The sequence below is a fragment of the Salvelinus sp. IW2-2015 genome, unplaced genomic scaffold, assembly GCF_002910315.2.
Source record: "Salvelinus sp. IW2-2015 unplaced genomic scaffold, ASM291031v2 Un_scaffold1144, whole genome shotgun sequence".
In the NCBI taxonomy this organism is placed as follows: Eukaryota; Metazoa; Chordata; class Actinopteri; order Salmoniformes; family Salmonidae; genus Salvelinus; species Salvelinus sp. IW2-2015.
Window position 1 is genome coordinate 151,758 of NW_019942754.1, and position 26,646 is coordinate 178,403.

The 26,646-nt window shown below is 43.0% G+C and overlaps 3 protein-coding genes across 5 annotated transcripts; 1 reads left to right on the forward strand and 2 right to left on the reverse strand.

The window, feature by feature from the left end:
• Positions 1-1,112: 1,112 nt before the first annotated feature.
• LOC112069902 (ATM interactor-like) lies at positions 1,113-11,718 on the reverse strand. The gene is made up of 4 exons (XM_024137292.2): positions 11,365-11,718; positions 7,409-7,534; positions 4,451-4,650; positions 1,113-2,920 (listed from the first exon to the last, which is right to left on the reverse strand). Exons 1-4 carry the CDS (start codon positions 11,593-11,595, stop codon positions 1,141-1,143), a joined length of 2,337 nt encoding a protein of 778 aa, XP_023993060.1. The 5' UTR covers positions 11,596-11,718; the 3' UTR covers positions 1,113-1,140.
• Positions 11,719-11,962: 244 nt separating this feature from the next.
• LOC112069903 (centromere protein N-like) lies at positions 11,963-18,833 on the reverse strand. 2 transcript variants are annotated; one of them, XM_024137293.2, is made up of 10 exons: positions 18,533-18,833; positions 18,298-18,343; positions 18,135-18,194; positions 17,893-17,966; positions 17,573-17,746; positions 17,355-17,456; positions 17,148-17,202; positions 16,899-17,008; positions 16,678-16,804; positions 11,963-12,180 (listed from the first exon to the last, which is right to left on the reverse strand). In XM_024137293.2, the coding sequence occupies exons 1-9, from the start codon at positions 18,701-18,703 to the stop codon at positions 16,679-16,681; spliced, it is 918 nt and encodes a 305-aa protein (XP_023993061.2). In that variant the 5' UTR covers positions 18,704-18,833; the 3' UTR covers positions 11,963-12,180; position 16,678. The 2 variants fall into 2 exon arrangements, with proteins under 2 accessions (XP_023993061.2, XP_070294868.1); XM_070438767.1 differs by having other exon boundaries at positions 11,999-12,182; positions 16,683-16,804.
• A 445-nt stretch (positions 18,834-19,278) lies between these two features.
• LOC112069904 (COX assembly mitochondrial protein 2 homolog) lies at positions 19,279-24,596 on the forward strand. 2 transcript variants are annotated; one of them, XM_024137294.2, is made up of 5 exons: positions 19,279-19,661; positions 20,169-20,235; positions 20,374-20,444; positions 23,913-23,984; positions 24,118-24,596. In XM_024137294.2, exons 2-5 carry the CDS (start codon positions 20,199-20,201, stop codon positions 24,199-24,201), a joined length of 264 nt encoding a protein of 87 aa, XP_023993062.1. In that variant the 5' UTR covers positions 19,279-19,661; positions 20,169-20,198; the 3' UTR covers positions 24,202-24,596. The 2 variants fall into 2 exon arrangements, with proteins under 2 accessions (XP_023993062.1, XP_023993063.1); XM_024137295.2 differs by lacking the exon at positions 20,169-20,235 and having other exon boundaries at positions 19,301-19,661; positions 20,333-20,444.
• Positions 24,597-26,646: the final 2,050 nt, after the last annotated feature.

The window sequence follows — 26,646 nt, forward strand, 5'->3', positions numbered from 1 at the left end:
GTTGCTTACCAAGAAGACAGTGAATGTTCCCGAATGTTCGAGTTACAGTTTTGACTTAAATCTAGTTGAAAATCTATGGCAAGACCCAAAAAAGGTTGTCTAGCAATGATCAACAACCAATTCATCAGAGTTTGAATAATTCAGAAAATAATAAATGGGCAAATGTTGCACAATCCAGGTGTGGATAGATCTTAAAGACTTACCCAGAAAGACTCACAGTTGTAATTGAAAGGTGCTTCTAACATGCATTTACTCAGGGGGTTGAATACTTATTTAATGAAGATATATTCGTTATATTTTCCATTTTTTGTTCCACTTAATCCCACTTTGTCACAACAAAATGCGGAAAAAGTCAAGGGGTGTGAATACTTTAAGGCACTGTATATGGTGGACATACACAATCACAATGTAATCACAGTGACTAGTGAGTAGCTAGATCCTCATAGTGTTTCTCTACATCACTTCAGCACACTGTGCTGCTATATACTTACAGCCAGCTAATAAATAAGTCAAAGACCATGACAGGCTAGTCTGCTAACGTGGTGACCCAGTTTATAGTTGAGTGGCCCTGTAACAATGGGGCAATTCTACAAGACTGTACTTCACAATCACATGTCAACAATGGGAGTGCGGCAACTATTTTAGAATTTCACTAGTATGTTTGTGCCACATCAAATCTGCCGGAAGCCATTCAATAGCAGTATGATTAAGGAAAGGCTCAACAGGCATTACATACTCTCTTACAGCAAACAGTGTTAAAACTTTGAAAACGGACTAAACTGGCTTTTCAGACAAAATATATATTTAAGTAGTAAGACGTGCAAATAAACATGTAAACAAGAATAGGAAATCATATCCATGAACTTATAATAAAGTGCTTTAGATCTAGCATGAGGGAGATGTCTGGACATGTTATCCTAGACATGCTACCCCCCTGTAGAATGTCCTAAGACTTCTTAAGGTGGCTCACTTCTACACCTAAACCTTCAGTAGTAGAGGGACATAGACTGTAGAGGATGATGAGTAGGAGCCCAGGACCTTCTTGACGGAAACCAGAAACCCATTGTGTGGGCTGAGGTGGTAGCCCTGTGTGTGTGTGTGTGTGTGGGGGGGGGGGGGGGGGTTCAGCTGATGGGCTTCTCAGAGTGCTGAAAGAGCAAACAGCTCCTCACACGTCTGCGTTTCCACCGAGCTGAAGTGGGACTCCATGTTCCAGGCCATGTCAGCTGACAGGAAGTCGTCCATGACTGTCTGCGTCTCGTTGCTGGTCAGGAAGAGGTTTCCGAGGCCCTCAGAAGATGTGTCGGTCACCGTCTGAGTCTCCGTGCTGCTCAAGAGCCTGGTCTGGTCACCCTGGGACACGGAGGGAAGGGTGTTGGAGTTTGGTGTTGGTGTCAGCGATCGGCGGAGGTCGGTCTGTGTCTCAGTGTCAGAGGACTCTGTGCTCATGGAGAAGCTGGACTGGCGCGGAATGTTGCCCAGTGGCATGTGGCATCCGGCTTTCAGCAGGAAGTTGAGGTCCGTCTGGGTCTGGGTGTCAAACATCTCCAGTTCCAGGTCGCTGGCCTGGCTCCGACCCGGCCCCTCACCGTTTCCCAGGCCCTCCAGGAGGAGGAAGTCTGTCTGGGTTTGGATGTCCAGGACCTCCAGGGGCGTGTCAGCCCCCAGACCGCTCAGCTCGCTCTCCTCCGTCTGGGTCTGGATGTGGGCYGCGTTCAGGAATTCCTCAAAGTCAAARTCRATGCCCGTGTGCTGTTCCTGAACAGARCCCAGACCTGACCCACAGCCTGTTGAAGAATCCATCTGCGTCTGGTGACCGGACAGAGAGTGACCTGACAAGATATTCTCCAGGTCGTTGAACAGAGCCAAGGTGGTCTGGGTTTGGTTGTCCGCCACGCTGCCCGACTGGAGATCGTCTGTCTGTACGCCAAAACACATGCCTCCTGCTGACTTGTCGTCGTCATAGAGACCGTTACCAACGCCGGAGAGGGGGTCGTCTACACCGTGGGTTCTGAAGYGTCCGTCTGTCAGTGCMGTCTGTGTTGAGACRCTGAGGGARTAACTGTCGAAGAGGTCTGAGCACATGATGGCCTGGTCCATCTGAGCCCTCTCTTCTGACCCAGCCAGGGCGAGTCTGGTCTGAGTCTGCTTGGTAATGTAGGGGGACTGAGATGGGGAGGAATAGGGGCATGGCAGCTGGCTGAGGGTGTGGGTGTCTGTCTGCGCCCCGATGGTGGTGGTGGCTTTAGCCTTAGAAGGGAACGTCTGGGTCTCTACACTGACCGGCAGCAGGACCTGAGCACTCACACTAATATCTGTCTGAGAACACGATGAGACTGACGACTCACCAACGGGGCACACCTCCGTCCCCACCCCGACAGGCATCCTGGACAAGTATGAGATGTCTGTCTGGATGTTGGTGGAGGTATTGCTCCCCCTGGTTCCTCCTAGGTCATCGCCAGAGCCCAATGACTCCAGACTTACCTGCACCCCCATGCTGACARGCCCCAGACTGGAGCGGGAGRCAGGCATGCTGCCCCTGAAGCCCAGGGTCTTAGGGTCCAGGTGRGGCAYCAYGGMCCCCATGGACTGGGGCATGAGKTGGAGGGTGCTGAAGGAKCCCYGGCTGTCCAYRGCCAGCACCACAGACCTCAGAACCCCRCTCTCTGTGGAGGGGAGGAGGACRGGGAGATGGGCCAGCTGCATCACAGGGAAATTCACCAGAGCCACTTCRGGCTTGGGTAGGAGGAGTTTGTGGAGGTGTTTAGGGGGGATGTTGTGGCAGACCCTGTCTGGAGGGAGGGAGTCCTCTGAAAGTTCTCTGTCTGTTTTTATRATCTGACACATGAATTCAGTGGGCTTGACTTTTTCTGCTCCATTTATCTGTCTCTCCATCTTCCGCTTTTTCACTGGTGGATACCTGCAAACACAGGGCAGAGGAGAGAATACGTMAAGCAGACAAAACARCAGTAGGTAGTTATAAAGCTTTGACAAACACTAATAAAAGCAAGGTGCAGTGGCAGCAYTCTCATTTAATCRTTGTGCAGTCATATTCAAGGTCTGTTCTCAAGCCACGTTGTGCATGCAGGCGTTTGACCCAACATGATCTGTTATTGAATAATTACATGGTTTACTGGATAAACTGCATGACACTTGAAGACTTTGAGCCTCTCTGCCACCACGTGTCCACACCATCTTTAAATCCCCTCCAACAGCATGTCCAACCTGATAAAATACTTATTTAATAGAAACCCATTTGAATGTCAAGTGTAGAATAATGCTTTTAGGAGCACCCACTGCCGAGTCAATGACACCACATGGAAGTGACTGCAATATGCAAGGAGGAAGGATAGCCTACCAAGTGAACGTTGGCTCCTTGCACAATGCATGTCTCAATCTGTCCACCTGGCTTGTCAAAATCCTTTGTTCCAGTGTCTATTTGTCCACTTGTCTGTACCTCCATCCTTGGTTCAGTAGCTAGACAAGTATTTTTGAGTTAACTACACAAACAGGCAGTAGATAAGAGGAAGAGTAGGGAAGCACGATTATTTAATATCCTATATTCCTCCTAGGTGGATATTACTGTAAATTCTATTTTAGGGAGATTCGTGTAGCATAAAATCATCCTTCTCCCTTGAGTCGCGTGCATGCAGCGGTGTGTCACAGACTGGCATGTGAACATTTTGTGGGCCAGTTCCAGTTGATACAATGCTAATTTGCTAGTGAGAGCATGAGCTCAAGCCAGACAGGCAGGCAGTTAAACAAGCAAAGTAGAGAGATCATTGAAAGACGACGTGAACCAACCTCCATGTGTAGCTAATGTGATTTATGGAGGATGTTTTTTGCTGGACAATGGCTCCGGCAATGCTTATATTTTATGCCTTGTGTATTTTTTTAATTTTTATTTTACATTTAAGTCATTTAGCAGACGCTCTTATCCAGAGCGACTTACAAATTGGTGCATTCACCTTATGACATCCAGTGGAACAGCCACTTTACAAATTTTAATTATTATTATTTTTTTTAAATCGGCCAAAACCCGTCAATAACCTGCTAATGGAAACACTGCCCTCCAGTATGATATCCAGTATACACCGAGTGAACAAAACATTACTAATATTGATTTGCATACCCCCCCCCCCCCCTTGAGCATGAAAAACCCAGCAACGTTGCAGTTCTTGACACAAACCGGTGTGCCTGGCATCTACTACCATAGCCCGTTCAAAAGCATTTAAATATTTTGTACTGCCCAGTCACCCTCTGAATAGCACACATACACGTCTCAATTGTCTCAAACCGTACAAATATTTATTTAACCTGTCTCCTCCCCTTCATCTACACTGAAGTGGATTTAACAAGTGACATCAATAAGGGATCATAGACTGACCAGGTGAAAGCTATGTCATGGAAAGAGCACATGTTTCTTATGTTTTGTACATTCTGTGTCTACCTGTGTTCTGTGGGGACCTCGTGGCCGGTCCTGTAGATATGTGACAGTAGCGCTGCTCTGCTGGCGTAGGGACAGCCACACGTGCAGCGGTAGGTCCTCCCACAGTCCTCTATGTGGCGCCTCAGGTCCCACTCTGTGCTGTAGCCGTTGTTGCACTTGGAACACTTGTGCTTCTTCTCTGCGTGCATCTTCATAAAGTGCTGGATAGAGCAGAATATACAGTTGAAGTCGGATGTTTACATACACCTTAGCCAAATACATTTAAAACCCAGTTTTTCACAATTCCTGACATTTAATCATAGTAAAACTTCCCTGTCCTAGGTCTGTTAGGATCACCACTTGATTTTAAGAATGTGAAATGTCAGAATAATAGTAGAGAGAATGATTTATTTCAGCTTTTATTTCTTTCATCACATTCCCAGTGGGTCAGAAGTTTACATACACTCAATTAGTATTTGTAACATTGCCTTTAAATTGTTTAATGTGGGTCAAACGTTTCAGGTAGCATTCCACAAGCTTCCCACAATAAGTTGGGTTTTGGCCCATTCCTGGCCCATTCCTCCTGACAGAGCTGGTGTAACTGAGTCAGGTTTGTAGGCCTCCTTGCTCGCACACGCTTCTTCAGTTCTGCCCACAAATTTTCTATGGGATTAAGGTCAGGGCTTTGTGATGGCCACTCCAATACCTTGACTTTGTTGTCCTGAAGCCATTTTGCCACAACTTTGGAAGTATGTTTGGAGTCATTGTCCATTTGGAAGACTCATTTGCGACCAAGCTTTAACTTCCTGATTGACATCTTGAGATGTTGCTTCAATATATCCACAAGAAATGTCTTCCTCATGGTGCCATCCATTTTGTGAATTGCACCAGTCCCTCCTGCAGCAAAGCACCCCCACAACATGATGCTGCCACCCCTGTGCTTACCGGTTGGGATGGTGTTCTTTGGCTTGCAAGTCTCCCCCTTTTACCTCCAAACATAACGATGGTCATTACGGCCAAACAGTTATATTTTTGTTTCAGCAGAACAGAGGACATTTCTCCAAAAAAGTACGATCTTTGTCCCCATGTGCAGTTGCAAACCGTAGTCTGGCTTTTTATGGCGGTTTTGGAGCAGTGGCTTCTTCCTTGCTGAGTGGCCTTTCAGGTTATGTCGATATAGGACTCGTTTTCCTATGGATATAGATACTTTTGTACCTGTTCCCTCCAGCATCTTCACAAGGTCCTTTGCTGTTGTTCTGGGATTGATTGGCACTTTTCGCACCAAAGTACGTTCATCTCTAGGAGACAGAATGCGTCTCCTTCCCGAGTGGTATGATGGCTGCGTAGCCCCATGGTGTTTATACTTGCATACTATTGTTTGTACAGATGAACGTGGTACCTTCAGGCGTTTGGAAATAGCTCCCAAGGATGAACCAGACTTGTGGAGGTCCACTATTTTTTTTTTTTCCTGAGGTCTTGACTGATTTCCCCATGATGTCAAGCAAAGAGGCTCTGAGTTTGAAGGTAGGCCTTAAAATACATCCACAGGTACACCTCCAAATGAGTCAAATGATGTCAATTAGCCTTTCAGAAGCTTCTAAAGCCATGACATCATTTTCTGGAATTTTCCAAGCTGTTTAAAGGCACAGTCAACTTAGTGTATGTAAACTTCTGACTCATTGTGTTGTGTATTGAAATTCTAGTTTTGTCCCTTTAGGGTACCTGTAACCCCCCCCCGTTGAAATGCTTGGAATGTTCTTCCTGTGAAACGCATTAAACAATGCCCACGTTAATTTCTACTCCAGTCTCATGTCCTGTCCTTATATTAGTTGTATAAGTAATACAGTGTGCTATACAACACATTGGAATTGTGATACAGTGAATTATAAGTGAAATAATCTGTCTTTAAACAATTGTTGGAAAAATTGTGTCATGCAGAAAGTAGATGTCCTAACCGACTTGCCAAAACTATAGTTTGTTAACAATACATTTGTGGAGTGGTTGAAAAACGAGTTTTAATGACTCCAACCTAAGTGTATGTAAACTTCTGACTTCAACTGTACATAGGGCTATGAGAGGAGGTTACTCGTTACATGAACTGGAAAAAAGAAATAAAGGAATGTATTATTCCCTTCTTGTTCACTAATTCCAATTTCCTAGTTATACTTCAAAAGCCTCTCTATTGAGACATAATTATTAGACACACACACTTTCCTGTCATTTACAATTCCCATCCACCATGAGGATCTCAGGGGAGATCCAAAGCAGGACTGGAAAGTGATTAAGGGAAAAACCAGGAGGTAATGTCTGTCTCAGTCTTTCCATTCATTAGACAATCTGCATGAGTCTATGATAACGGAATTAAATAATTCCTCTATGTACTCATTAATTAAAATCAATCTGTCTATTTATAAGAACTTGTAAGATACTTATTAAGATAAAATAGACAGGATACAGTCTTATTAAAATTTGATAATAGTATTTATTCTCGGAGCACGCTACCATTTGACCATAAACAACAGTTTATATACAAGATATGACGTCATAGGTTACAGAATAAATCTCCTCCTCCTGACCAATATAAAACAGGTTCAAAAGTTCATTCCAACTCCCCAGCACACACACATGACACACAATATAATCTATTCTCCTGAAGGCTCACTATAATTTATTACCACTTTAGCAGACAACTCAAGATAATGGAAGACCTAAAAAGTTACCCACTGCCTTATCTAAACATCTCAGGGCTAAGTTGGGTCAGTTCAACCATAGTTTAACGACCCTTTCTGCTTACTTTATAACCCACAGCACAAATCTCTTTCACTAGGCGTGCAGAGTTCAATTAGTTATAGTTTTATCTAAATCTAGAAATTGTTTTAGTTATTATTAACAACATTCCTAACAGTCTAACTCGGGTGGTTTCAGTCAGGCTATCTCTGGCATTATACAGATCTTAGACTGACTGTAGGGATGTGGTACCTGTTTAACCAGGGAAAACTGGGAGAAGGGTCTGTTGGGGCCTCGCGGACAGCCCTCTATGGGACAACAGTAGAGCTTCTGAGAACCCTTCATGACCTTCCTGATGGTGGGGTTGACAAGACCGTCCTATGGAGAGAGAGAGAGGATGAATGATTAGATTGTGATATTATAGGCTTAAGATTTAGTGTCATCTATCAGCACTGAAATAATGTAGGCTAACCAACAAGTAGAAAGGTAGGCCATCAGCACAACTCTCAAGACTGCTGAGCTAAAGGCTAGGCCTAGTTATACTTTAGTTAGTGATGATTTTAGCCTCTGAGTACCATTACAATGAAAACATCCAGCGGATGGACACGCCAATTATCCTTTGTAGAAAACCATACGAATGGCAAATACACAGACGAAGGCGGTCCAGATGGAGGGTCCACATCTATGACTTTAAAGAGGTTGAGATGAAAATTATTAGTTTAACAGCACATGGAGTTTGTGCTTTCCAGTGTGCTACATCACTCCACACTCCTGGCAGTCTCCAGACAGCCGTGCCGAAGCAGCTGTCAGCAGCACATTGTATTAACTCAATGAACAGCAGCATGATGCTTATGTAAGAGTACAGCACACACTCACAGGCCACAGATAGACCTCAGCATCGACCCGTGTGTACAGCCTAACCATCATTATTAGCATTGCAATATTTCACTGGCCAAGGTCACCTAGCAGGCTACATCTACTGTGTCATTGGTTTTTATTAAACCTTAATTTAACTAGGCAAGTCAACTAAGAACAAATTCTTATTGACAATGACGGCCTACCCCGGCCAAAACCGGACGACGCTGGGCCAATTGTGCACCGCCTTATGGGACTCCCAATCACAGCCGGATGTGATGAAGCCTGGGTTTGAACCAGGGACTGCAGTGATGCCTCTTGCACTGAGATGCAGTGTCTTAGACCGTTACACCACTCGGCAGTCCAAAATTGGTACAGTACTAGTAAAAGAGACATTTCGATGGAAGTTAGGCTAATATACATAAACATCCTGCATAGTGCTAAAATGATCTGTCTTCACAGTAAACAGACACAGTGTATMTTATATTATTGTAAAGGTTACGTCAGAGGCATACAGTTCTGCATAGGCTACTTGCAGCAGCAGATGGACTCACTGGTGTCTTGCAGCAGCAGATGAGCAGGTTAACATTCAGACGGTCTGTTCTAGGCCAGAGCACAGTCCCTGAGCTGCTCTCCATGACACTATTATGTTCCTTCCCAGCAGACAGACCAGGCACAGTGCATCGCCAGACGGTAATACAGGCAGGCAGGGCAGAGATAGCTTTGTTTCTGTCTGCTACAAGACAGCTTGGGTAGGGTCTGCTGAGCAGCATCGCAGCTAGGAAATACAAACTGAAAATCTGTCAGTAGGCTACTTCAAGAAGTCAGGTCATCAAAAGTGTTTAATATGCAAAGTGTGACTAGTCTACACTACAGCCTGCTTAGTACAGTAGGCTAATATTTGAGTACCCTGTTGTAATGTTCAGAAGTGTGTGAAATTAAATTGATTGTCCTGTTACACACACATCCAGCAGTTGGCCAGCAAATGTGATATGGCAGTTCAGCCGAGCTAAGGCACAGTGAGTGTCCAGCGACAACCGTGGTATAACACAAATCACATCTCTTTCTGCATCCCTTAATAAAACATAACAAGCCTGGCCAGTGCGTAACAGCGGAGGCACAGTAAGCAGCCGGTGCTTTCCTGGCCTGATGACTCCGGTTGAGTAGCGTTAGCCCATAACTACCTTTAGTGTCTATTTATGAAGGTATCTTCTGGCCGGGGGAGTTCTGTTATGAGCCCCGACGCTAATTCTGAATGTTAAACACGCACTGCTTGCGATACGGTTTTGGAAACGTAATAAGTAACACGTCTTTAATATCAGTGAGATATAAATATTTTTAAACGAAATGTTAAATTACTACACACCTTTAAATGGTTAGTGTTCCCACGCGGCCATAGCTCCATGTTACAGCGGTTTTATACGGAAGACAGAGGCGACCACCTGTGCTAACTAGCGTGCTCGAACACCTGTGTGTAAGCGTAACCGGGGAGGATGTGTCGTGTGTGGCTGGAGGCACACAGCCGTATGGATCTGTGCAAACCTGCTACAGTAAATGTATTTTATTGAAAGATTATTTCTCCTTGAAATGAAAGTTAAGTTCCATATGTTTCGAAAACCGTATCGCAAGCGATAATTGACGTTTCTAAACGTTAAAACAGAGCGTTGGGATTGTAGTCACATGGTCCCAGCGGTAAACGGTGCTTTTAGCGGAGAACCTGATAAGGAAGAATGCCTTGCCTCTGTCAGCCCTTTCACACAGTCATAGACATCTAAGACTATGCTCACTTGACACCATTTTGTTCAGATTGACATTGTTTCCTTCATGAACTGCTGCACCATGCATTTTCTCCTGCATTAGGCCCAGTTTAATTAGTTCAATATTGAGAACAGTTAGCACTTATGTGGGGAAATGAGGAACATGAAGTGCTTTTCAGACCTAATTCAAATTCAAACATTCACATTTTCTTTTTTTTCCCAACGAACGCCGTCTGTAGAAAGCCAAAGGATTGCTAGCTGTCTCTTATACACATCTAGATGTGTATAAGAGACATTTTTTTTCCCAACGAACGCCGTCTGTAGAAAGCCAAAGGATTGCTAGATCCCAGCAGAGAACAGCATTCATTTGGGGGAAACTGGAATCACTAGGACTTCCACGGGGCAGCAAGACTAGGCGAGGACATTGCATACATTTCAGTTAAGAGGAGGACCAATGTCCCCAAGACTTTCCTTAACTATAACTAGTTTTCATATTTAGCCTAAAGACAGTATGACAGTTGGTTGTATGACCAGACTGATTTCATTGCACATCTCAGGCTTAGCCCATCTTCTTCAGCCATTTAAACATTAATTCACTGAGGGTTATTTTAAATTGCTTGAATTTCCAGAAACTTCTTGAGAACCAAATGACTCAATAATATGACACGCAGTTAGGCTATGTGGGCATGGAGACATGTATGTTTACATGCACACTAATAATTCGATATTAAACTGAGTATGGCATTAGTCATGTAAACACCTTACTCTGCTTATCATCGAAGTAAACATAAACCGATTAAAACACCTGGTTTTCGGAGCAACCTTCGAATTATGGCATGTAAACAGTTTAATTGGCGTTCCAGCGGTGTATTTGATCTGGGCACGTGCCAGCACCCGTAGCGCAAGCCTCCCTCATGCGTGAGTTCGGAAAAACTGAAAGTATGCATCTTTTCACTTACAAACATTATATGTCCTAACGCAGAATCAGATCGTCTTAAATATAACATGGTCAATGTGGTAGAACGTTTATTTTGATTGGCGATTTTCGGCATTTATCAAAAGTCCCATCAGTAGCCTAATTTCAGATGTCTATATAAAACAGGATTATTTGTGAAATCGTTGTTCTTGCAAAGCATGTAAACGTTTTAAACGTACTATTATATTAATCTGAATATCAGAAATATTCGTATTATTGTGCACATCTAACCGTGTGGATTTTAACAGATAATATATTTGTATGGCTGACATGTAAAGGCAGTACAAGAAAGCTAGTTAACATAACATTAGCGCGGATAATCAGTCTCATACAGCTATGATCCTAGCCTAGGATGATTGAAACATTGCTTATTAAAGCAATGTAACACAATAGTAAGAAAGTAACGTTGTCAGCAATATACAGTTGTAGCTAGCCAACTTCAAAGAACTGGCCTCAAACAGTGCACAATGACTTGCCGTTTTCCCAATAAGCATGCCTCTAACGAGCTCGCGTAACTAGTTAGTAATACAAGCATCATGAATTGAAAAATAGAAAGACGACGTGTTGGAATGTCAGTAGCCCCTTTGATTAACTTGCAAATAGGCTAACAAGCTAGCTACCTTTACTCTGTGGGACTTCACGAGATGCATGTTCAGGGCTGGCGTGTTCGGTAGAATCTTGCCACATCCTTCCACGGTGCATAGGATATTGGTCCGCACTTCTTTGGTGAGCTCCATGATTGACGGTTTGATAATCTCCCGCGTCGGTGCGGGGGGCTCTTCGATGCATTTTTGACTGCCCATGGAAGCGTTATCGTTTCGGTATGCTTTCACGGACGCAGAGGCAGCCATGTTTCTGTTGACAAGTCACCAAACCAACTGCTCCTCAAGCAGCAGAAACGCTGCTGCAAACAAGCCAAGAAAATATGGTCCGGAAAATACGAGGACGGGTCCACTTCCGGGAGACCTTTCTTAGCAACAGATAGCCACTCCCACACAAGCGTCCTGGCAACATCAGAGGGCTGGGCAAGTGGCAATACTGTAGCTACTTCTATGACATATTACATGTGCAAAAATGTAAAACAAGCAAACCATGACCCTTTGCTGTACACTACTCAAGTAACAAAGTAAAAAAATCCATCCAATAACATTTATTCGAGTACAGATTGTAGTATATTAATTGAGAAACAATACAATATGATTATTATTGTTAACACTTGGGCGAAGGACAGAGTGAATGGGTAAACAAGGTGTTCTAAAAAATATATGTTAAACCCCATAAAATGTTAACACATTTAATACAAAATATACACTACTTGTTCTGGTAGTTCTTATAATTAAATTTGATTTAAACTCCTTTGTCTGTGATAACAAAATAGTTTCTCCCTTTCTGTGTGATGGATGAGAGAAGAGGGGTGACTGGGGTTGACGCCATACCTGTAAAACACAAGCAATTACTGAGTGGATACATTTTTACCCACCCTGTTCACGGGGTAGGCTGAGTTTGCACAGGGTTAAAAGTGATTTATTTTTATTTTTTTAAATCTGTGCGTCTTCTCTGGCATGAGCCGGGTGCCCCGCACGAAACAAAAGTGATGTAACACATGGAGTAATGAGTTAGGATTTCATTGATATATCACTATCTACTGTCCAAAAGAAAACTAGTTTGAAGATGTGAACATACATTTTTATGGAAAAGACATGTTGTATTTTTCAGAATGATCCATCACGCTGCCATGTTGACAATATGGCCAGGTTTAGCATATTACTGTTCAATTTGAGCAGGGTACTCCGCCCTCACCGGTTTTAGCCGGTCATGTGACTGGCCATTGCCTGATTCACCCCAGTTCAGTCTAATCGAATCCACTCACTTATTAGCAGACCCTCCAAAAAGCATCAAACAACTCAGCACATCTGTCTGGAGAATGAGAAGGACACAATGAAAGTCTGTCATGGTTCCTCTGCCCCCTTGTGGCCATGGACAGAATTGAATAAAGAAGCGGAGCCATATATGAGCAGTTAACTATAACCACATCAAATAAAACGTTATAACGCTGAGCATCACCTGGAAGACGTGACTTCTAAACCTGAGGGTATGGAAAAAAGTGCAGAAAGAGAGAGCTATTGTTCATAATTTGTTGTCTCTGCAGCTCTAATGGGGCACCCGAGTGGCGCAACGTTCTAAGGCACTGCATTTCAGTGCTAGAGGCGTGGTTCGATTCCAGGCTGTATCAGAACCGGCCGTGATTGGGAGTCCCATAGGATGGCTCACAATTGGCCCAGCGTTGTTAGGGTTTGGCTTGGGTAGGCCGTCATTGTAAATAAAAAATTGTTCTTTTTTATTTCACCTTTATTTAACCAGGTAGGCAAATTGAGAACACGTTCTCATTTACAATTGCGACCTGGCCAAGAAAGCAAAGCAGTTCGACACATACAACCAACACATAGTTACACATGGAGTAAAACAAACATACAGTCAATAATACAAGTGAAAATAAGTCTATATACAATGTGAGCAAGTGAGGTCGAGCATCATAGCAGCACCGTCAGCTTGGAAGCGACGACGCTCCAGCAGTAATATATCTCTACTTAGTAACTCACCAAATAAAACCAAATCTTCATAAATTTTGCAGCCTCATCCCCAGTTGTGTGCGAGATGTAGTGGAACGAGTGGAGGCATAGGCGAAAAGTACATCTGAATCTTGAAAGACTTTATCTTCCCTCAAGTTATAAGCACCAGCTTGTCAGAGCAGGTCATATTACTCACGATTAACAAAAAATACATAATTAAAATAAATAACCTGGATGGTTGGTTGCAGTGAAGAAGTGTAAAGTAGAGATAAAAATATGGTGGGCAAGAATGTAAATAAATAAATACAGTAGGTAAAGAGAGGTAGCTTGTTTGGGCTAAATTATAGATGGGCTATGCATACAGGTACAGTCTAAGTAATCTATGAGCTGCTCTGACAGCTGGTGCTTAAAGCTAGTGAGGGAGAATAAGTTTTTCCAGTTTCAGAGATTTTTGTAGTTCGTTCCAGTCATTGGCAGCAGAGAACTGGAAGGAGAGGCGGCCAAAGGAAGAATTGGTTTTGGGGTGACCAGAGATATACCTGCTGGAGCGCGTGCTACAGGTAGGTGCTGCTATGGTGACCAGCGAGCTGAGATAAGGGGGACTTTACCTAGCAGGGTCTTGTAGATGACCTGGAGCCAGTGGGTTTGGCGACGAGTATGAAGCGAGGGCCAGCCAACGAGAGTGTACAGGTCGCAGTGTGGGTAGTATATGGGGCTTTGGTGACAAACGGATGGCACTGTGATAGACTGCATCCAATTTATTGGTAGGGTTTTGGGGCTATTTTGTAAATGACATCACCGAAGTCGAGGATTGGTAGGATGGTCAGTTTTACAAGGGTATGTTTAGCAGCATGAGTGAAGGATGCTTTGTTGCGGAATAGGAAGCCAATTCTAGATTTAACTTTGGATTGGAGATGTTTGATGTGAGTCTGAAGGAGAGTTTACAGTCTAACCAGACACCTAGGTATTTGTAGTTGTACACATATTCTAAGTCAGAGCCGTTCAGAGTAGTGATGTTGGACAGGCGGCAGGTGCAGGCAGCGTCGGTTGAAGAGCATGCATTTAGTTTTACTTGTATTTAAGAGCAATTGGAGGCCACGGAAGGAGAGTTGTATGGCATTGAAGCTCGCCTGGAGGGTTGTTAACACAGTGTCCAAAGAAGGGCCAGAAGTATACAGAATGGTGTCGTTGCGTAGAGGTGGATCAGAGAATCACCAGCAGCAAGAGCGACATCATTGATGTATACAGAGAGAGAGTCGGTCCAGAATTGAACCCTGTGGCACCCATAGAGACTGCCAGAGGCCCGGACAACAGACCCTCCGATTTGACACACTGAACTCGATCAGAGAGTAGTTGGTGACAGGCGAGGCAATCATTAGAGAAACCAAGGCTGTCGAATCTGCCGATGAGATGTGGTGATTGACAGAGTCAAAAGCCTTGGCCAGGTCAATGAATACGGCTGCACAGTATTGTTTCTATCGATGGCGGTTAAGATATCGTTTATGACCTTGAGCGTGGCTGAGTGCACCCATGACCAGCTCTGAAACCAGATTGCATAGCGGAGAAGGTATGGTGGGATTCGAAATGGTCGGTAATCTGTTTGTTGACTTGGCTTTCGAAGACCTTAGAAAGGCAGGGTAGGATAGATATAGGTCTGTAGCTGTTAGGGTCGAGTGTCCCCCCTTTGAAGAGGGGGATAACCGCAGCTGCTTTACAATCTTTGGGAATCTCAGACGACACGAAAGAGAGGTTGAAGGCTAGTAATAGGGGTGGCAACACTTTCAGCAGATAGTTTTAGAAAGAAAGGGTCAGATTATCTAGCCTGGCTGATTTGTAAGGGTCCAGATTTTTGCAGCTCTTTCAGAACATCAGCTGACTGTATTTGGGAGAAAGAGAAATGGGGAAGGCTTGGGCGAGTAGCAGAGGGGAAGGTGCTGTTGACCGGGGTAGGGGTAGCCAGGTGAAAAGCATGGCCAGCCGTAGAATAATGCTTATTGAAATTCTCAATTATAGTGGATTTGTCGGTGGTGACAGTGTTTCTATCGTCAGTGCAGTTGGAAGCTGGGAGAGGTGTTTTATTCTCCATGGACTTTACAGTGTCCCAGAACTTTTTTGAATTTGTGTTGCAGGAAGCAAATTTCTGCTTAAAAAGCTAGCCTTGGCTTTTCTAACTGCCTGTGTATATTGTTCTAGCTTCCCTGAAAAATTGCATATCACGGGGGCTGTTCGATGCTAATGCAGAACGCCATAGGATGTTTTCTGTTGGTTAAGGGCAGTCAGGTCAGGAGAGAACCAAGGGCTATATCTGTTCCTGGTTCTAAATTTCTTGAATGGGGCATGCTTATTCAAGATGGTGAGGAAGGCATTTAAAAAAAATATCCAGGCATCCTCTACTGACGGGATGAGATCAATATCCTTCCAGGATACCTCGGCCAGGTCGATTAGAAAGGCCTGCTCGCTGAAGTGTTTCAGGGAGCGTTTGACAGTGATGAGTGAGGTCGTTTGACCGCTGACCCATTACGGATGCAGGCAATGAGGCAAGTGATCGCTGAGATCTTGGTTGAAACAGCAGAGGTGTATTTGGAGGGCAAGTTGGTTAGGATGATATCTATGAGGTACCCGTGTTTACGGAATTGGGGTGTGTACCTGGTAGGTTTGATAATTTTGTGTGGATTGAGAGGCATCAAGCTTGAATTGTAGGATGGCTGGGGTTTAAGCATGTTCCAATTTAGGTCCAGAGCCTCAGGCTCTGAAGATAGATGGGGGGCAATCAGTTCACATTATGGTGTCCAGAGCACAGCTGGGGGCAGAGGGTGGTTCTATAGCAGGCGGCAACGGTGAGAGACTTGTTTTAGAGAGGTGGATTTTTAAAATAGAAGTTCAAATTGTTTGGGAACAGACCTGGATAGTAAAACAGAACTCTGCAGGCAATCTTTTGCAGTAGATTGCAAACACCGCCCCCTTTGGCCGTTCTATCTTGTCTGAAAATCTTGTAGTTGGGGATGAAAATGTCAGAATATTTGGTGGTCTTTCTAGCCAGGATTCAGACACACGGCTAAAACATCCGGGTTGGCAGAGTGTGCTAAAGCAGTGAAACAAACAACTTAGGGAGGAGGCTTCTAATGTTAACATGATGAAACCAAGGCTATTACGGTTACGAAAGTCATCAAAGAGAGGCGCCTGGGGAATAGGAGTGGAGCTAGGTACTGCAGGGCTGGATTCACTCTACATCACCAGATGATGTTCTTAACTGACTTGCCAAGTTATAAAGGTTAAAAAACTAGAAGATGTGGCTCTTCCCATTGACAGAGATTAAAGGGGATATTAAACAAGCCCAGCCCCAGACTATAAGATACGATTCACCTTAGGACCACACACAGTGCCTGAGTGACTCTAGGAGGTTGGTGCTGGCAAACTCCACCACTCCTCTGAAGGGCTCTTCTCTGCCTGTCAACGTCTTGTTAGAGTTATCTCGGAACTTGGTCTCCAGCTGAAAATAGAGCAGAATACATTGTCACACACAGCATAGCAGGCACACGAGGAGAAAGCTTTTTGTAAACAACCCATAGTTCAACTTCGTGCACCTTGTAGACAGCTTTTTGCATTTGAGGTAGTGTCCCATCGCCGAAGGCCTCACGGGCCATCTGAAGACGGTTCTCTGTATTCTCAGCCTGTTCTTTCTCTATATTGGGGTCTAAAATTAGAAAATAGAATGTCAGTGAAACATAAACTATGTCAATATTCTATTGATATCTAATTAGATGTGGTTGTCATCATGATTATGTTCATCTATACATTACAATTGTATTTTATAAGCAGACAACAAAACATACTTCTAGGGACAGGATTCTTTTCCTGAAGAGGTTTTGGATGTTTGGTGGGGAACACCTATGAATGAAGGACAAGGTGCAGAACACAGAATCTCTAGTTAGTTCTATAGGCTTTCTTTGTTAGCAGTAAGTAGTGGGGTGGTCATGATAAAGGCTTTTATATGGCCCGTGTCCTGTCCTTGGGGGACAGGGCACAGGGCCAAGGCCTACCTGTTGGTACTGCCTCATCAGTAGGTCTCTGATGGCGGTGAGGTTCCGTCCACTGAGGTGAGCGTCCTTCATAGAGCCATATCTGGTGGCCAGAACCAAGGCCTGTATGACAGAACTCAGTCTGTTTAACAGGCGATACAGACCATAGAAACAGAATTCAAAGCATTGCAATATGACGTTATGAATCCCCCCAGGGGCAATTTAAAAAGCATCCTTGCCTGGTTTAAAAGAGGCTTATGCTTTGAAGTCACGCCGGTCACAAAGACATAAGGGGTCTGAAGATGGTGGACAACGTATGTGGGTTTAAGGTGGTAAGGCTTTGTGAAGTTGTCCCCCCAGGCAACACGTATCCATATGGCCTCATCTGTGTGTTTCTTTATTTTAATAGACACCTTGGAAGGAAAGACAAACACAGGCATTGACAGAGATGGCACATGCAAACACAGCAATTGAGGGACATTACAAGCCAATGTCCATTTTAATGAATGTTAGTTCTGTCTTTTCTACCAAGCATATAAAAGCTGGAAGTCATACATACATGGCTGATGAGCTCTGTGAGGTTGGCCTTGAACTGTTCCTTGAACWGTGTCAGCTCAATGGATGGTGCATCCTCTGTGAAGAAAAATATACTTGAAATGAACAGTAATGCTGATTAGGCTACCTCTAATACCTTGGAACTCTAATATTGATTAGGGTCCATTTTCAAATGGAACTTTGTGAGTGTCAGTGAAAGCACTTAGATAATACATGTACAGCAAGGTATTAGAGACTTTCATTTACCCTCTGCATCAAGGAGCTGGAAGCCATGCCACATTCCCTGGTTCGGATTCTCAATGATATCTGGAAAGCATTGGTGAAATGTATTATCTATTACTGACAACTAAGTAGACCATTGGCTACTGAGGGGGAAATTAGTTAATTCACACGGTCAGATAACACTTACAGATCATTTCGAGTTCTGTGATGTGTTTCACTGTCAAGCCCTTCTCCTGGGAAAGATAAAAGTAGTGTATCAGAAAGGTTGAAAGTATAACAAAAAATGTTGATTACACTTAGCCCACGATGAACTGTTAAGGTGAGCTAGATTAAATGAACAAGTTAGCTAAAGAGAACATCACATCACTAGAAAGCTACTTAGATAGGTAACGTTAACTATATAGTCAAGCAGCTACATCTACCTCACAGAGAGCCAGTAGATGTTCTGTCAACACCCATTTTGGTTGTGTGAAGTCCAGCGAATGCAGGTCCTCCCTTGATAGATGAGTCCACTTGCCAAACATTGTCTGGAGCATTTGATAAGGGATTCGTCGTATCAAACGTTGCAATATACGATTTGTAGAGTCACCCATGCTTAAAATGTATGTTTTAACCAAGTAAACTCTTAAAACGCATTAGATAGCAAGCTAACAGCAGACACGCAAATACAAAACAAACCGCCGAACGAGAGTCAACCAATCGGAATTATTTGGTGGGTCACACTTCCTGTTTCGTAATTTCCTCTTCAGATAACGTTTTCCACATATTCACATGCTTTAAATGTGTTAGATGTTAGTAAATGTGGTTTAAGATTGTGCTAAATTAAACCAAAAACGTGTAAAAACAAAATAAATAGAAAACTGACATCTGAGATTTTGTTTCGTAAAAATGTATTCGTCTTTCCACTGCAATATGCGATGGCGCCGTCTGCTGGAGAGGCATAGATGCACAGTGTTTAGGATTAATTACATTTGATGATATAGCTATAATGCATACATATTACAATCGTACATAAATATGTAATAAAATGTGTTTTATGTTCCAGTCGTGCAATGACTGGAGTTATTTGCTGTGTGCCCGTTGAGGGAGTGCCCGCCCACATGTGATCAACAATGAATGTGATTGGACCACCATCCAACGGTAGCAGGTGTCTGATTTGCTACTGTAATGTCAATCAGGTTATCATTTTCCACTGAGTGTACTGTCTTTGCTGTTACGAAAGAGTGAGAGAAGTGTAGCTAGCTAGCTAGCATGTTACCAGCATGTCCTCCTTTTATCAAATACATTATTAGGTTTACAATTGAATGCTATGTCAGAATTGTTAAACACATTTTTCAAGATTTGTACAGTAGCTAGTTAGATGTAAATACATCGACAGTAACCTGGCAGTAATAGGAGTTAAAACAAGGGGTTGAAAGAACGTTGCATTTGCCCTTAAGTGGTATTTCTCGCTACTAGGCATTGGCAGCTAGCTACATTTGGTCAACTTGCTATCTACGATATATTCTATTCCTGGAAGATAGATATCTCAATGATATCCCAACTGAACTGGTAATATCTTTATTTAACTAGCTACCTTATTCTATTCACAGCTTTTAAGGTAATTCCAGTCTATTTTGGTAGCTACAGTACTAGCAACCAGTCTGTGAGTTGTACTGTAGCTAGAACAGTCTGTAACTAACTAGCTAGCTAGCATCATTCAATTTCACAACTTGGCCCCTTTGCTGCATACAGATTTGAGTCTATTTCAACCGGTCTCTGAATATGTAACAAAGTCCATCTCTATACAACCACAACTTTATGACTGTTTATAACAACGCTGCCAACTGCTAGCCTACTTGTTACAGTAGAGGCTGAAATCACTTTTCGGGTAATCACAGTTTTGAGATTAATCAGGATGAAAGGATGGGCTTGTATGACAATTGCCACTCCTCATTGTGTCTGGTACTCTGTCCTTCATTAACCCACACAGGCAATGCTATCCATGTCTTTACCTAGACTTGTATTAGTTTTAACCTGCCCACCTGTGTTTTACACCTGTTTTCTCTTTCATTGCAGGTAAGTGTAAACAGAAAACGGATCATCCCCATGAGTTTGCAGGATGGAGAGGGACTGGGTGGATGGAGTATCCTTTAGAGTAGACACACATTACAGAAACCCAAATAGTAATTTTCAGCATGCATTGTAGTCACAAACATGGTTGGTATTGTTTGTCTTTCCAGTATTGTTGGAGTGGTAAGCCCTTAACTCAGAATGCACCCTGATCTGTCGCCTCACCTGCACACGGACGAGTGCAACATACTGATAAACCTGCTGAAGCAGTGCCACACGGAGGTAAGTTATTTTATACTTGCCTGAGAACCATAGACTGGGTCATTTCATTCCATGTCATTTCAGCAAGCCTTTACACCCACCATCTCAGATTGTTCGGAAATCGTTTCTCTAGTTAGAACCAGATAAGATTAGCATTCCTGAAACATTATTTTGTTGAAATTTTATTTTATTTCTGAGAAATTAAGCTCATTGATTGCTCCTGAATAGGCCCTTTTAATTTATAGGATTCACATAATATTCAACAAATATAGTACCCAACATCCGATTTGGATCAAACTTCTTCCTACCATTGCATAAGGCATAAGAAATCCAAGAAAATGGTCAAAAGCCACCCACGGACCCACCACACCCCAGGCCAATCCCACCCCAACAACCAGTATACAGTATCAGTTTTCTGTGTCTCAGAAGTAGTATGGAGCTGTGAGGCTTGGAGTATTGCTTCTTCACCCTTTTTTTATTGTATTCTCTGGGAATCTGGTGATGGTTTTTCCCCGTTTAGAGAAGTTATCCATTGAAGTCTCTTGCATTATTTACCATAAATTAGTGTGAAAGTACCAGGTTTTGCCCACTAGATGCCGCTGTTCTGGCTACTGCCACCACACACTTATCCATTTTGCTGGTCTCTTGTGGTTCTTATCAAAGGCCCAGTGCAGTCAAATATGTGATTTCCCTGTGTTTTATTTATATTTCCAATTAAATAATGATGATAATGAAATGAATATAATGAAATAATGATCATGCCCTTTTAGTGTAAGAGCTTTTTGAAAAGACTGCCTAATATTCCAGCTTGTTTTGGCGGTATGGAGTTTTAAGAAAGAGTTCCAAAACTCTCTGCCAGTAACAGCTAGTTTTCAGGTGTGTGTGTGTGGGGGTGGGGGGTCTAAGTTTTCCCCTCCCCACTTAGACCACTTCCAGACAGTCCTAGCTAAATTCTTGCTTGAGAAGTTGCTTTTTGCTAAGAAGCTATTTTTGTTTAATTTGGACAATTTTAATGGAAAACAACCACAGTAAGTTGCTTAATTGGTACCCAGAAGTTATTTGATATTGATGTAAAAATGTTTGCATTGGGACCTTTAAGTTATTGACGTTTGTTTATCCCATGTGTAACTCTGTGTTGTTGTTTTTGTCGCACTGCTTTGCTTTATCTTGGCCAGGTCGCAGTTGTAAATGAGAACCTATTCTCAACTGGCCTACCTGGTTAAATAAAGGTGGAAAAATAATAATAATTTTTAAAAATGGATCACTTCCCATGAATAGTCCAACAAATGGCAGCTTTCTGAGAGGGCTATACGTATGTAGCAATTCCCATATGAACACTTTTCCTACAAGCCCAAAACTTGGCCTAGTAACTAAAATGTTATGACAACCCTAATAAAATAATACAATTATAAACCATTGCATGGCATTCCATGTTTTTCAATAAAATGATTAGAAAACATCTCTGTATGTAGTGTGATTAGTGACATGTACCATTAAACCCAACCCAAAACCATTACCAATGCAAAAACACTATACAGTGTGTGTTTGGGACTTTTACCATTGAAACAGTTAGAACTGCTATAGCCTAATGGTTTGCTTGTTCGCCAGGAATGGCCTAACTAACCCAGACCATTTTTGAAGGGGATATAAATCACACACACAGAGGGGCCGTTTCCTGGACACAAATTAAGCCTAAGAGAAGGACAAACGGAATTGCTTTCATGGAGGACTGGCTTTAATTGTGAGGATGACCATACAATTTATTTTCATCATGAGCAAAAGATATTGGTTTTCTACCCAAAGTTGCAAAGAAAATGTTTTGATATTTAATAAACACAAGAGACCAGCGAAATGGATAAAAGGTTGTGGTGGCAGTAGCAGAAACAGCGGCATCTAGTAGGCAAAACCTGGTACTTTCACACTAATTTATGGTAAATAACATCACAGGGAATACATGACAAAGGATGAAGACTCCAAGCAGCAGCTCCATACTACTTGTCAGACATTTTATTTTTATTTGACCTTTATTTAACTAGGCAAGTCAGTTAAGAACAAATTGTTATTTTCAATGACGGCCTAGGAACAGTGGGTTAACTGCCTTGTTCAGGGGCAGAACGACACATTTTTACCTTGTCAGCTCGGGATTCAATCTTGCAACCTTTCGGTTACTAGTCCAACGCTCTAACCACTAGGCTACCTGCCGCTCTAACCACTAGGCTACCTGCCACATAGAGTACTATATCATAGTTGTTAAGGTGGGATTGGTGGGGAGGTCTGGGTGGCTTTTGATTTTTGGATTTCTCATGCTAGGAAGAATTATGGTCCAAATCAGAAGTTAGGTATTATCCTGAAAAAAATATAAAAACGCAACATGCAACAATTTCAACGATTTTACAGTTACAGTTCATATAAAGAAATCATTAAATTGAAATAAATTAATTTGGCCCAATCTATGTATTTCACATGACTTGGCAGGGGCACCACTGGGGAACCAGGCCCAGCCAATCAGAATGAATTTTTCACCACAAAAGGGCTTTATTACAGACAGAAATACTCCTCAGTTTCATCAACTGTCCAGATGGCTGGTTTCAGATTATGCCGCAGGCGAAGAAGCCTGGGTTGGTGTGGTTACACGTGGTCTGCAGTTGTGAGGCTGGTTTGACATACTACCAAATTCTCTAAAACAACGTTTGAGGCAGCTTATGGTAGAGAAATGAAGATTGAATTCTCTGGCAACAGCTTTGGTGGACATTCCTGCACTCTGCATGCCAATTGCACAAAGCCTCAAAACTTGATATCTGTGGCATTGTGTTGTGTGACAAAACTGCACATTTTAGTGGCCTTTTATTGTCCCCAGCACAAGGTACACCTGTGTAATGATCACGCTGTTTAATCCGCTTCTTGATATGCAACACCTGTCAGGTGGATGGATTATCTTGCCTAAGGAGAAATTCTGACTAACAGGGATGTAAACAAATTTGTGCGAAAATACGCTTTTTATGCTTATGGAGATGTCAGTGATCTTTTATTTCACCTCATGAAACATGGGACCAACACTTTACACCTTGCGTTTATATTTTTGTTCAGTATATATTTATTAAAGATAATATGAATCCTAGAAATTATGGCCAATTAGGGTGCAATCAATTAGCTTAATTTCTCAGCGATCAAATTATATTATATTTATATATAATTATAAATTATAATTATATTTCAACAAATTAATGTTTCAGGAGTGCTAATCTAATATGTTTAACTACAGAAACGATTTCAGAACAATCTGAGATGGTGGGTGTAAAAATTATATTCTTTGTGCTTTTTGAGGTGGAACGACTCAACAGCGTCTAAGAACATGTCCAACATAGACCTCCACCTGAAAGATCTACTGTATTGCTCTACACTGTAGCTGTTCTGAACTAATGTGTAGGAGCAGTCAAGTATAGCTACACTCTTACCTGTCAAAAACATGTTGTAATGTCTCATCCTCAGCACAATGTCAAGAAGTTCTTTGGCCATTGCAATGATATGGACCGTGCCATGAGAGCTTGTTTGAAGGACGAGGTGAGGACTACCAGCAATTTGGTTTTAATTCGAAAGGGATGCCTCACCAGATGACTACTTTTGTCATATTTCATTGATGGGTGCACTTTGGTATTTTCAACAATGTGTGTGTGTTTCTCTTTCTGATCAACAGCGAATTGCAAAGAGGGAGAAAAGCAAACAGCATGCTAAAGAGATGAGACAGAGGCTGAAAGACGGCCCTAAGGAAGACTTCTGAATGGCAGTACTGGCTGAGCCGATGCTCCAGGAAGGTGGCACAGGAACTGGGTATTGGAGGACTTGGGACTTACTGGGACCTACCATGAGAAGCCTACCTTACTGCCTGGACATCTGGCCACAAGAGGTCTCTCATAGTGTCGGTTTCAGTATGTGTGTTGAATAGTGTTGGGTGGATTGTCATAGAGAGTGGTGGATGATCATTTCGCTACTCAGGGATCAGAGCTCATATGGGGGGTCTGTTTCGAGGACTGCTACCCAACACCCATGCAATCATGGTTGATTGCATATTTAAAGTACTTAACAAAATAATTGTTTTAAATTGTCTGCGTATCTGACTGGGGATAATGAATGAACACTGGATTTCTATTGAATAAAGTGTATCAAAACACAGAATTGCCTTGTTATTTTCTTATGGGTAGTCAACAGATGCTTTACTTATATGTGAAACCTCCAAGCTCACAGGACATTTAATTCATTTACAAATGTGTCAGTGTCATATTCACAGCCTTATTCTGTTAAGGCTAGGGCTGATTTCAAGGTTTTACTGCTAACCTACAAAGCATTACATGGGCTTGCTCCTACCTATCTTTCACGATTTGGTCCTGCTGTACATACGTACACGTACGCTACGGTCACAAGACACAGGCCTCCTTACTGTCCCTAGAATTTCTAAGTAAACAGCTGGAGGCAGGGCTTTCTCCTACAGAGCTCCATTTTAATGGAATGGTCTCTATCCATGTGAGAGACGCAGACTCGGTCTCGACCTTTAAGTCTTTATTGAAGACTCATCTCTTCAGTAGGTGCTATGATTGAGTGTAGTCTGGCCCAGGGGTGTGAAGGTGAACGGAAAGGCACTGGAGAGACGAACCGCCCTTGCTGTCTCAACCTGGCCGGTTCCCCTCTCTCCACTGGGATTCTCTGCCTCTAACCCTATTAGGCTGAGTCACTGGCTTACTGGTGCTCTTCCATGCTGTCCCTAGGAGGGGTGCGTCACTTGAGTGGGTTGAGTCACTGACGTGATCTTCCTGTCTCGGATGGCGCCCCTCTCAGGTTCGTGCCGTGGTGGAGATTTCCGTGGGCTATGCTCGGCCTTGTCTCAGGGTAGTAGGTTGGTGGTTGAAGATATCCCATAGTGGTGTGGGGGCTGTGCTTTGGCAAAGTGGGTGGGGTTATATCCTGCCTCTCTATTTCTCTCTCTTTCTTTTTCGCTCTCTTTCTCTTCTCTCGGAGGACCTGAGCCCTAGGACCATGCCTCAGAACTACCTGGCCTGATGACTCCTTGCTGTCCCAAGTCCATCTGGTCATGCTGCTGCTCCAGTTTCAACTGTTCTGCCTGCGGCTATGGAACACTGACCTGTTCACTGGACGTGCTACCTTGTCCCGGACCTGCTGTTTTGGACTCTATCTACCGCACCTGCTGTCTCTAACTCTGAATGATCGGCTATGAAAAGCCAACTGACATTTACTCCTGAGGTGCTGACCTGTTGCACCCTCTACAACCACTGTGATTATTATCTGACCCTGCTGGTCATCTATGAACGTTTGAACATCTTGGCCATGTTCTGTTATAATCTCTCTACCCGGCACAGCCAGAAGAGGACTGGCGACCCCTCAGAGCCTGGTTCCTCTCTAGGTGTCTTCCTAGGTTCTGGCCTTTCTAGGGAGTTTTTCCTAGCCACCGTGCTTCTACATCTGCATTGCTTGCTGTTTGGGGTTTTAGGCTGGGTTTCTGTACAGCACTTTGTGACATCAGCTGATGTAAAAAGGGCTTTATAAATACATTTGATTGATTAATGGATTCACTCAAGTCCTCATCGGATGCTTGTTCATATCCAGCTTCCATTCATCCTGAACAATCCACTGTTATCACCAGCCTAATCTCGGGAGTTGATAGGCTTGAATTCATAAACAGCAGAGCTGCTGGCAAAAAGCACGAAAGTGCTGTTTGAATGAATGCTTACGAGCCTGCTGGTGCCCACCATCGCTCAGTCAGACTCCTCTACCAAATCATAGACTTAATTATAACATAATAACACACAGAAATACGAGCCTTAGGTCATTAATATGGTCGAATCCGGAAACTATCATCTCGAAAACAAAACATTTATTCTTTCAGTGAAATACCGTTCCGTATTTTATCTAACGGGTGGCATCCATCAGTCTAAATATTCCTGTTACATTGCACAACCTTCAATGTTATGTCATAATTACGTAAAATTCTGGCAAATTATTTCGCAATGAGCCAGGCGGCCCAAACTGTTGCATATACCCTGACTCTACGTGCAATGAACGCAAGAGAAGTGACACAATTAATGGTTAATATTGCCTGCTAACCTGGATTTCATTTAGCTAAATATGCAGGTTTAAAAATATATACTTCTGTGCATTGATTTTAAGAAAGGCGTTGATGTTTATGGTTAGGTACATGTTGGAGCAACGACAG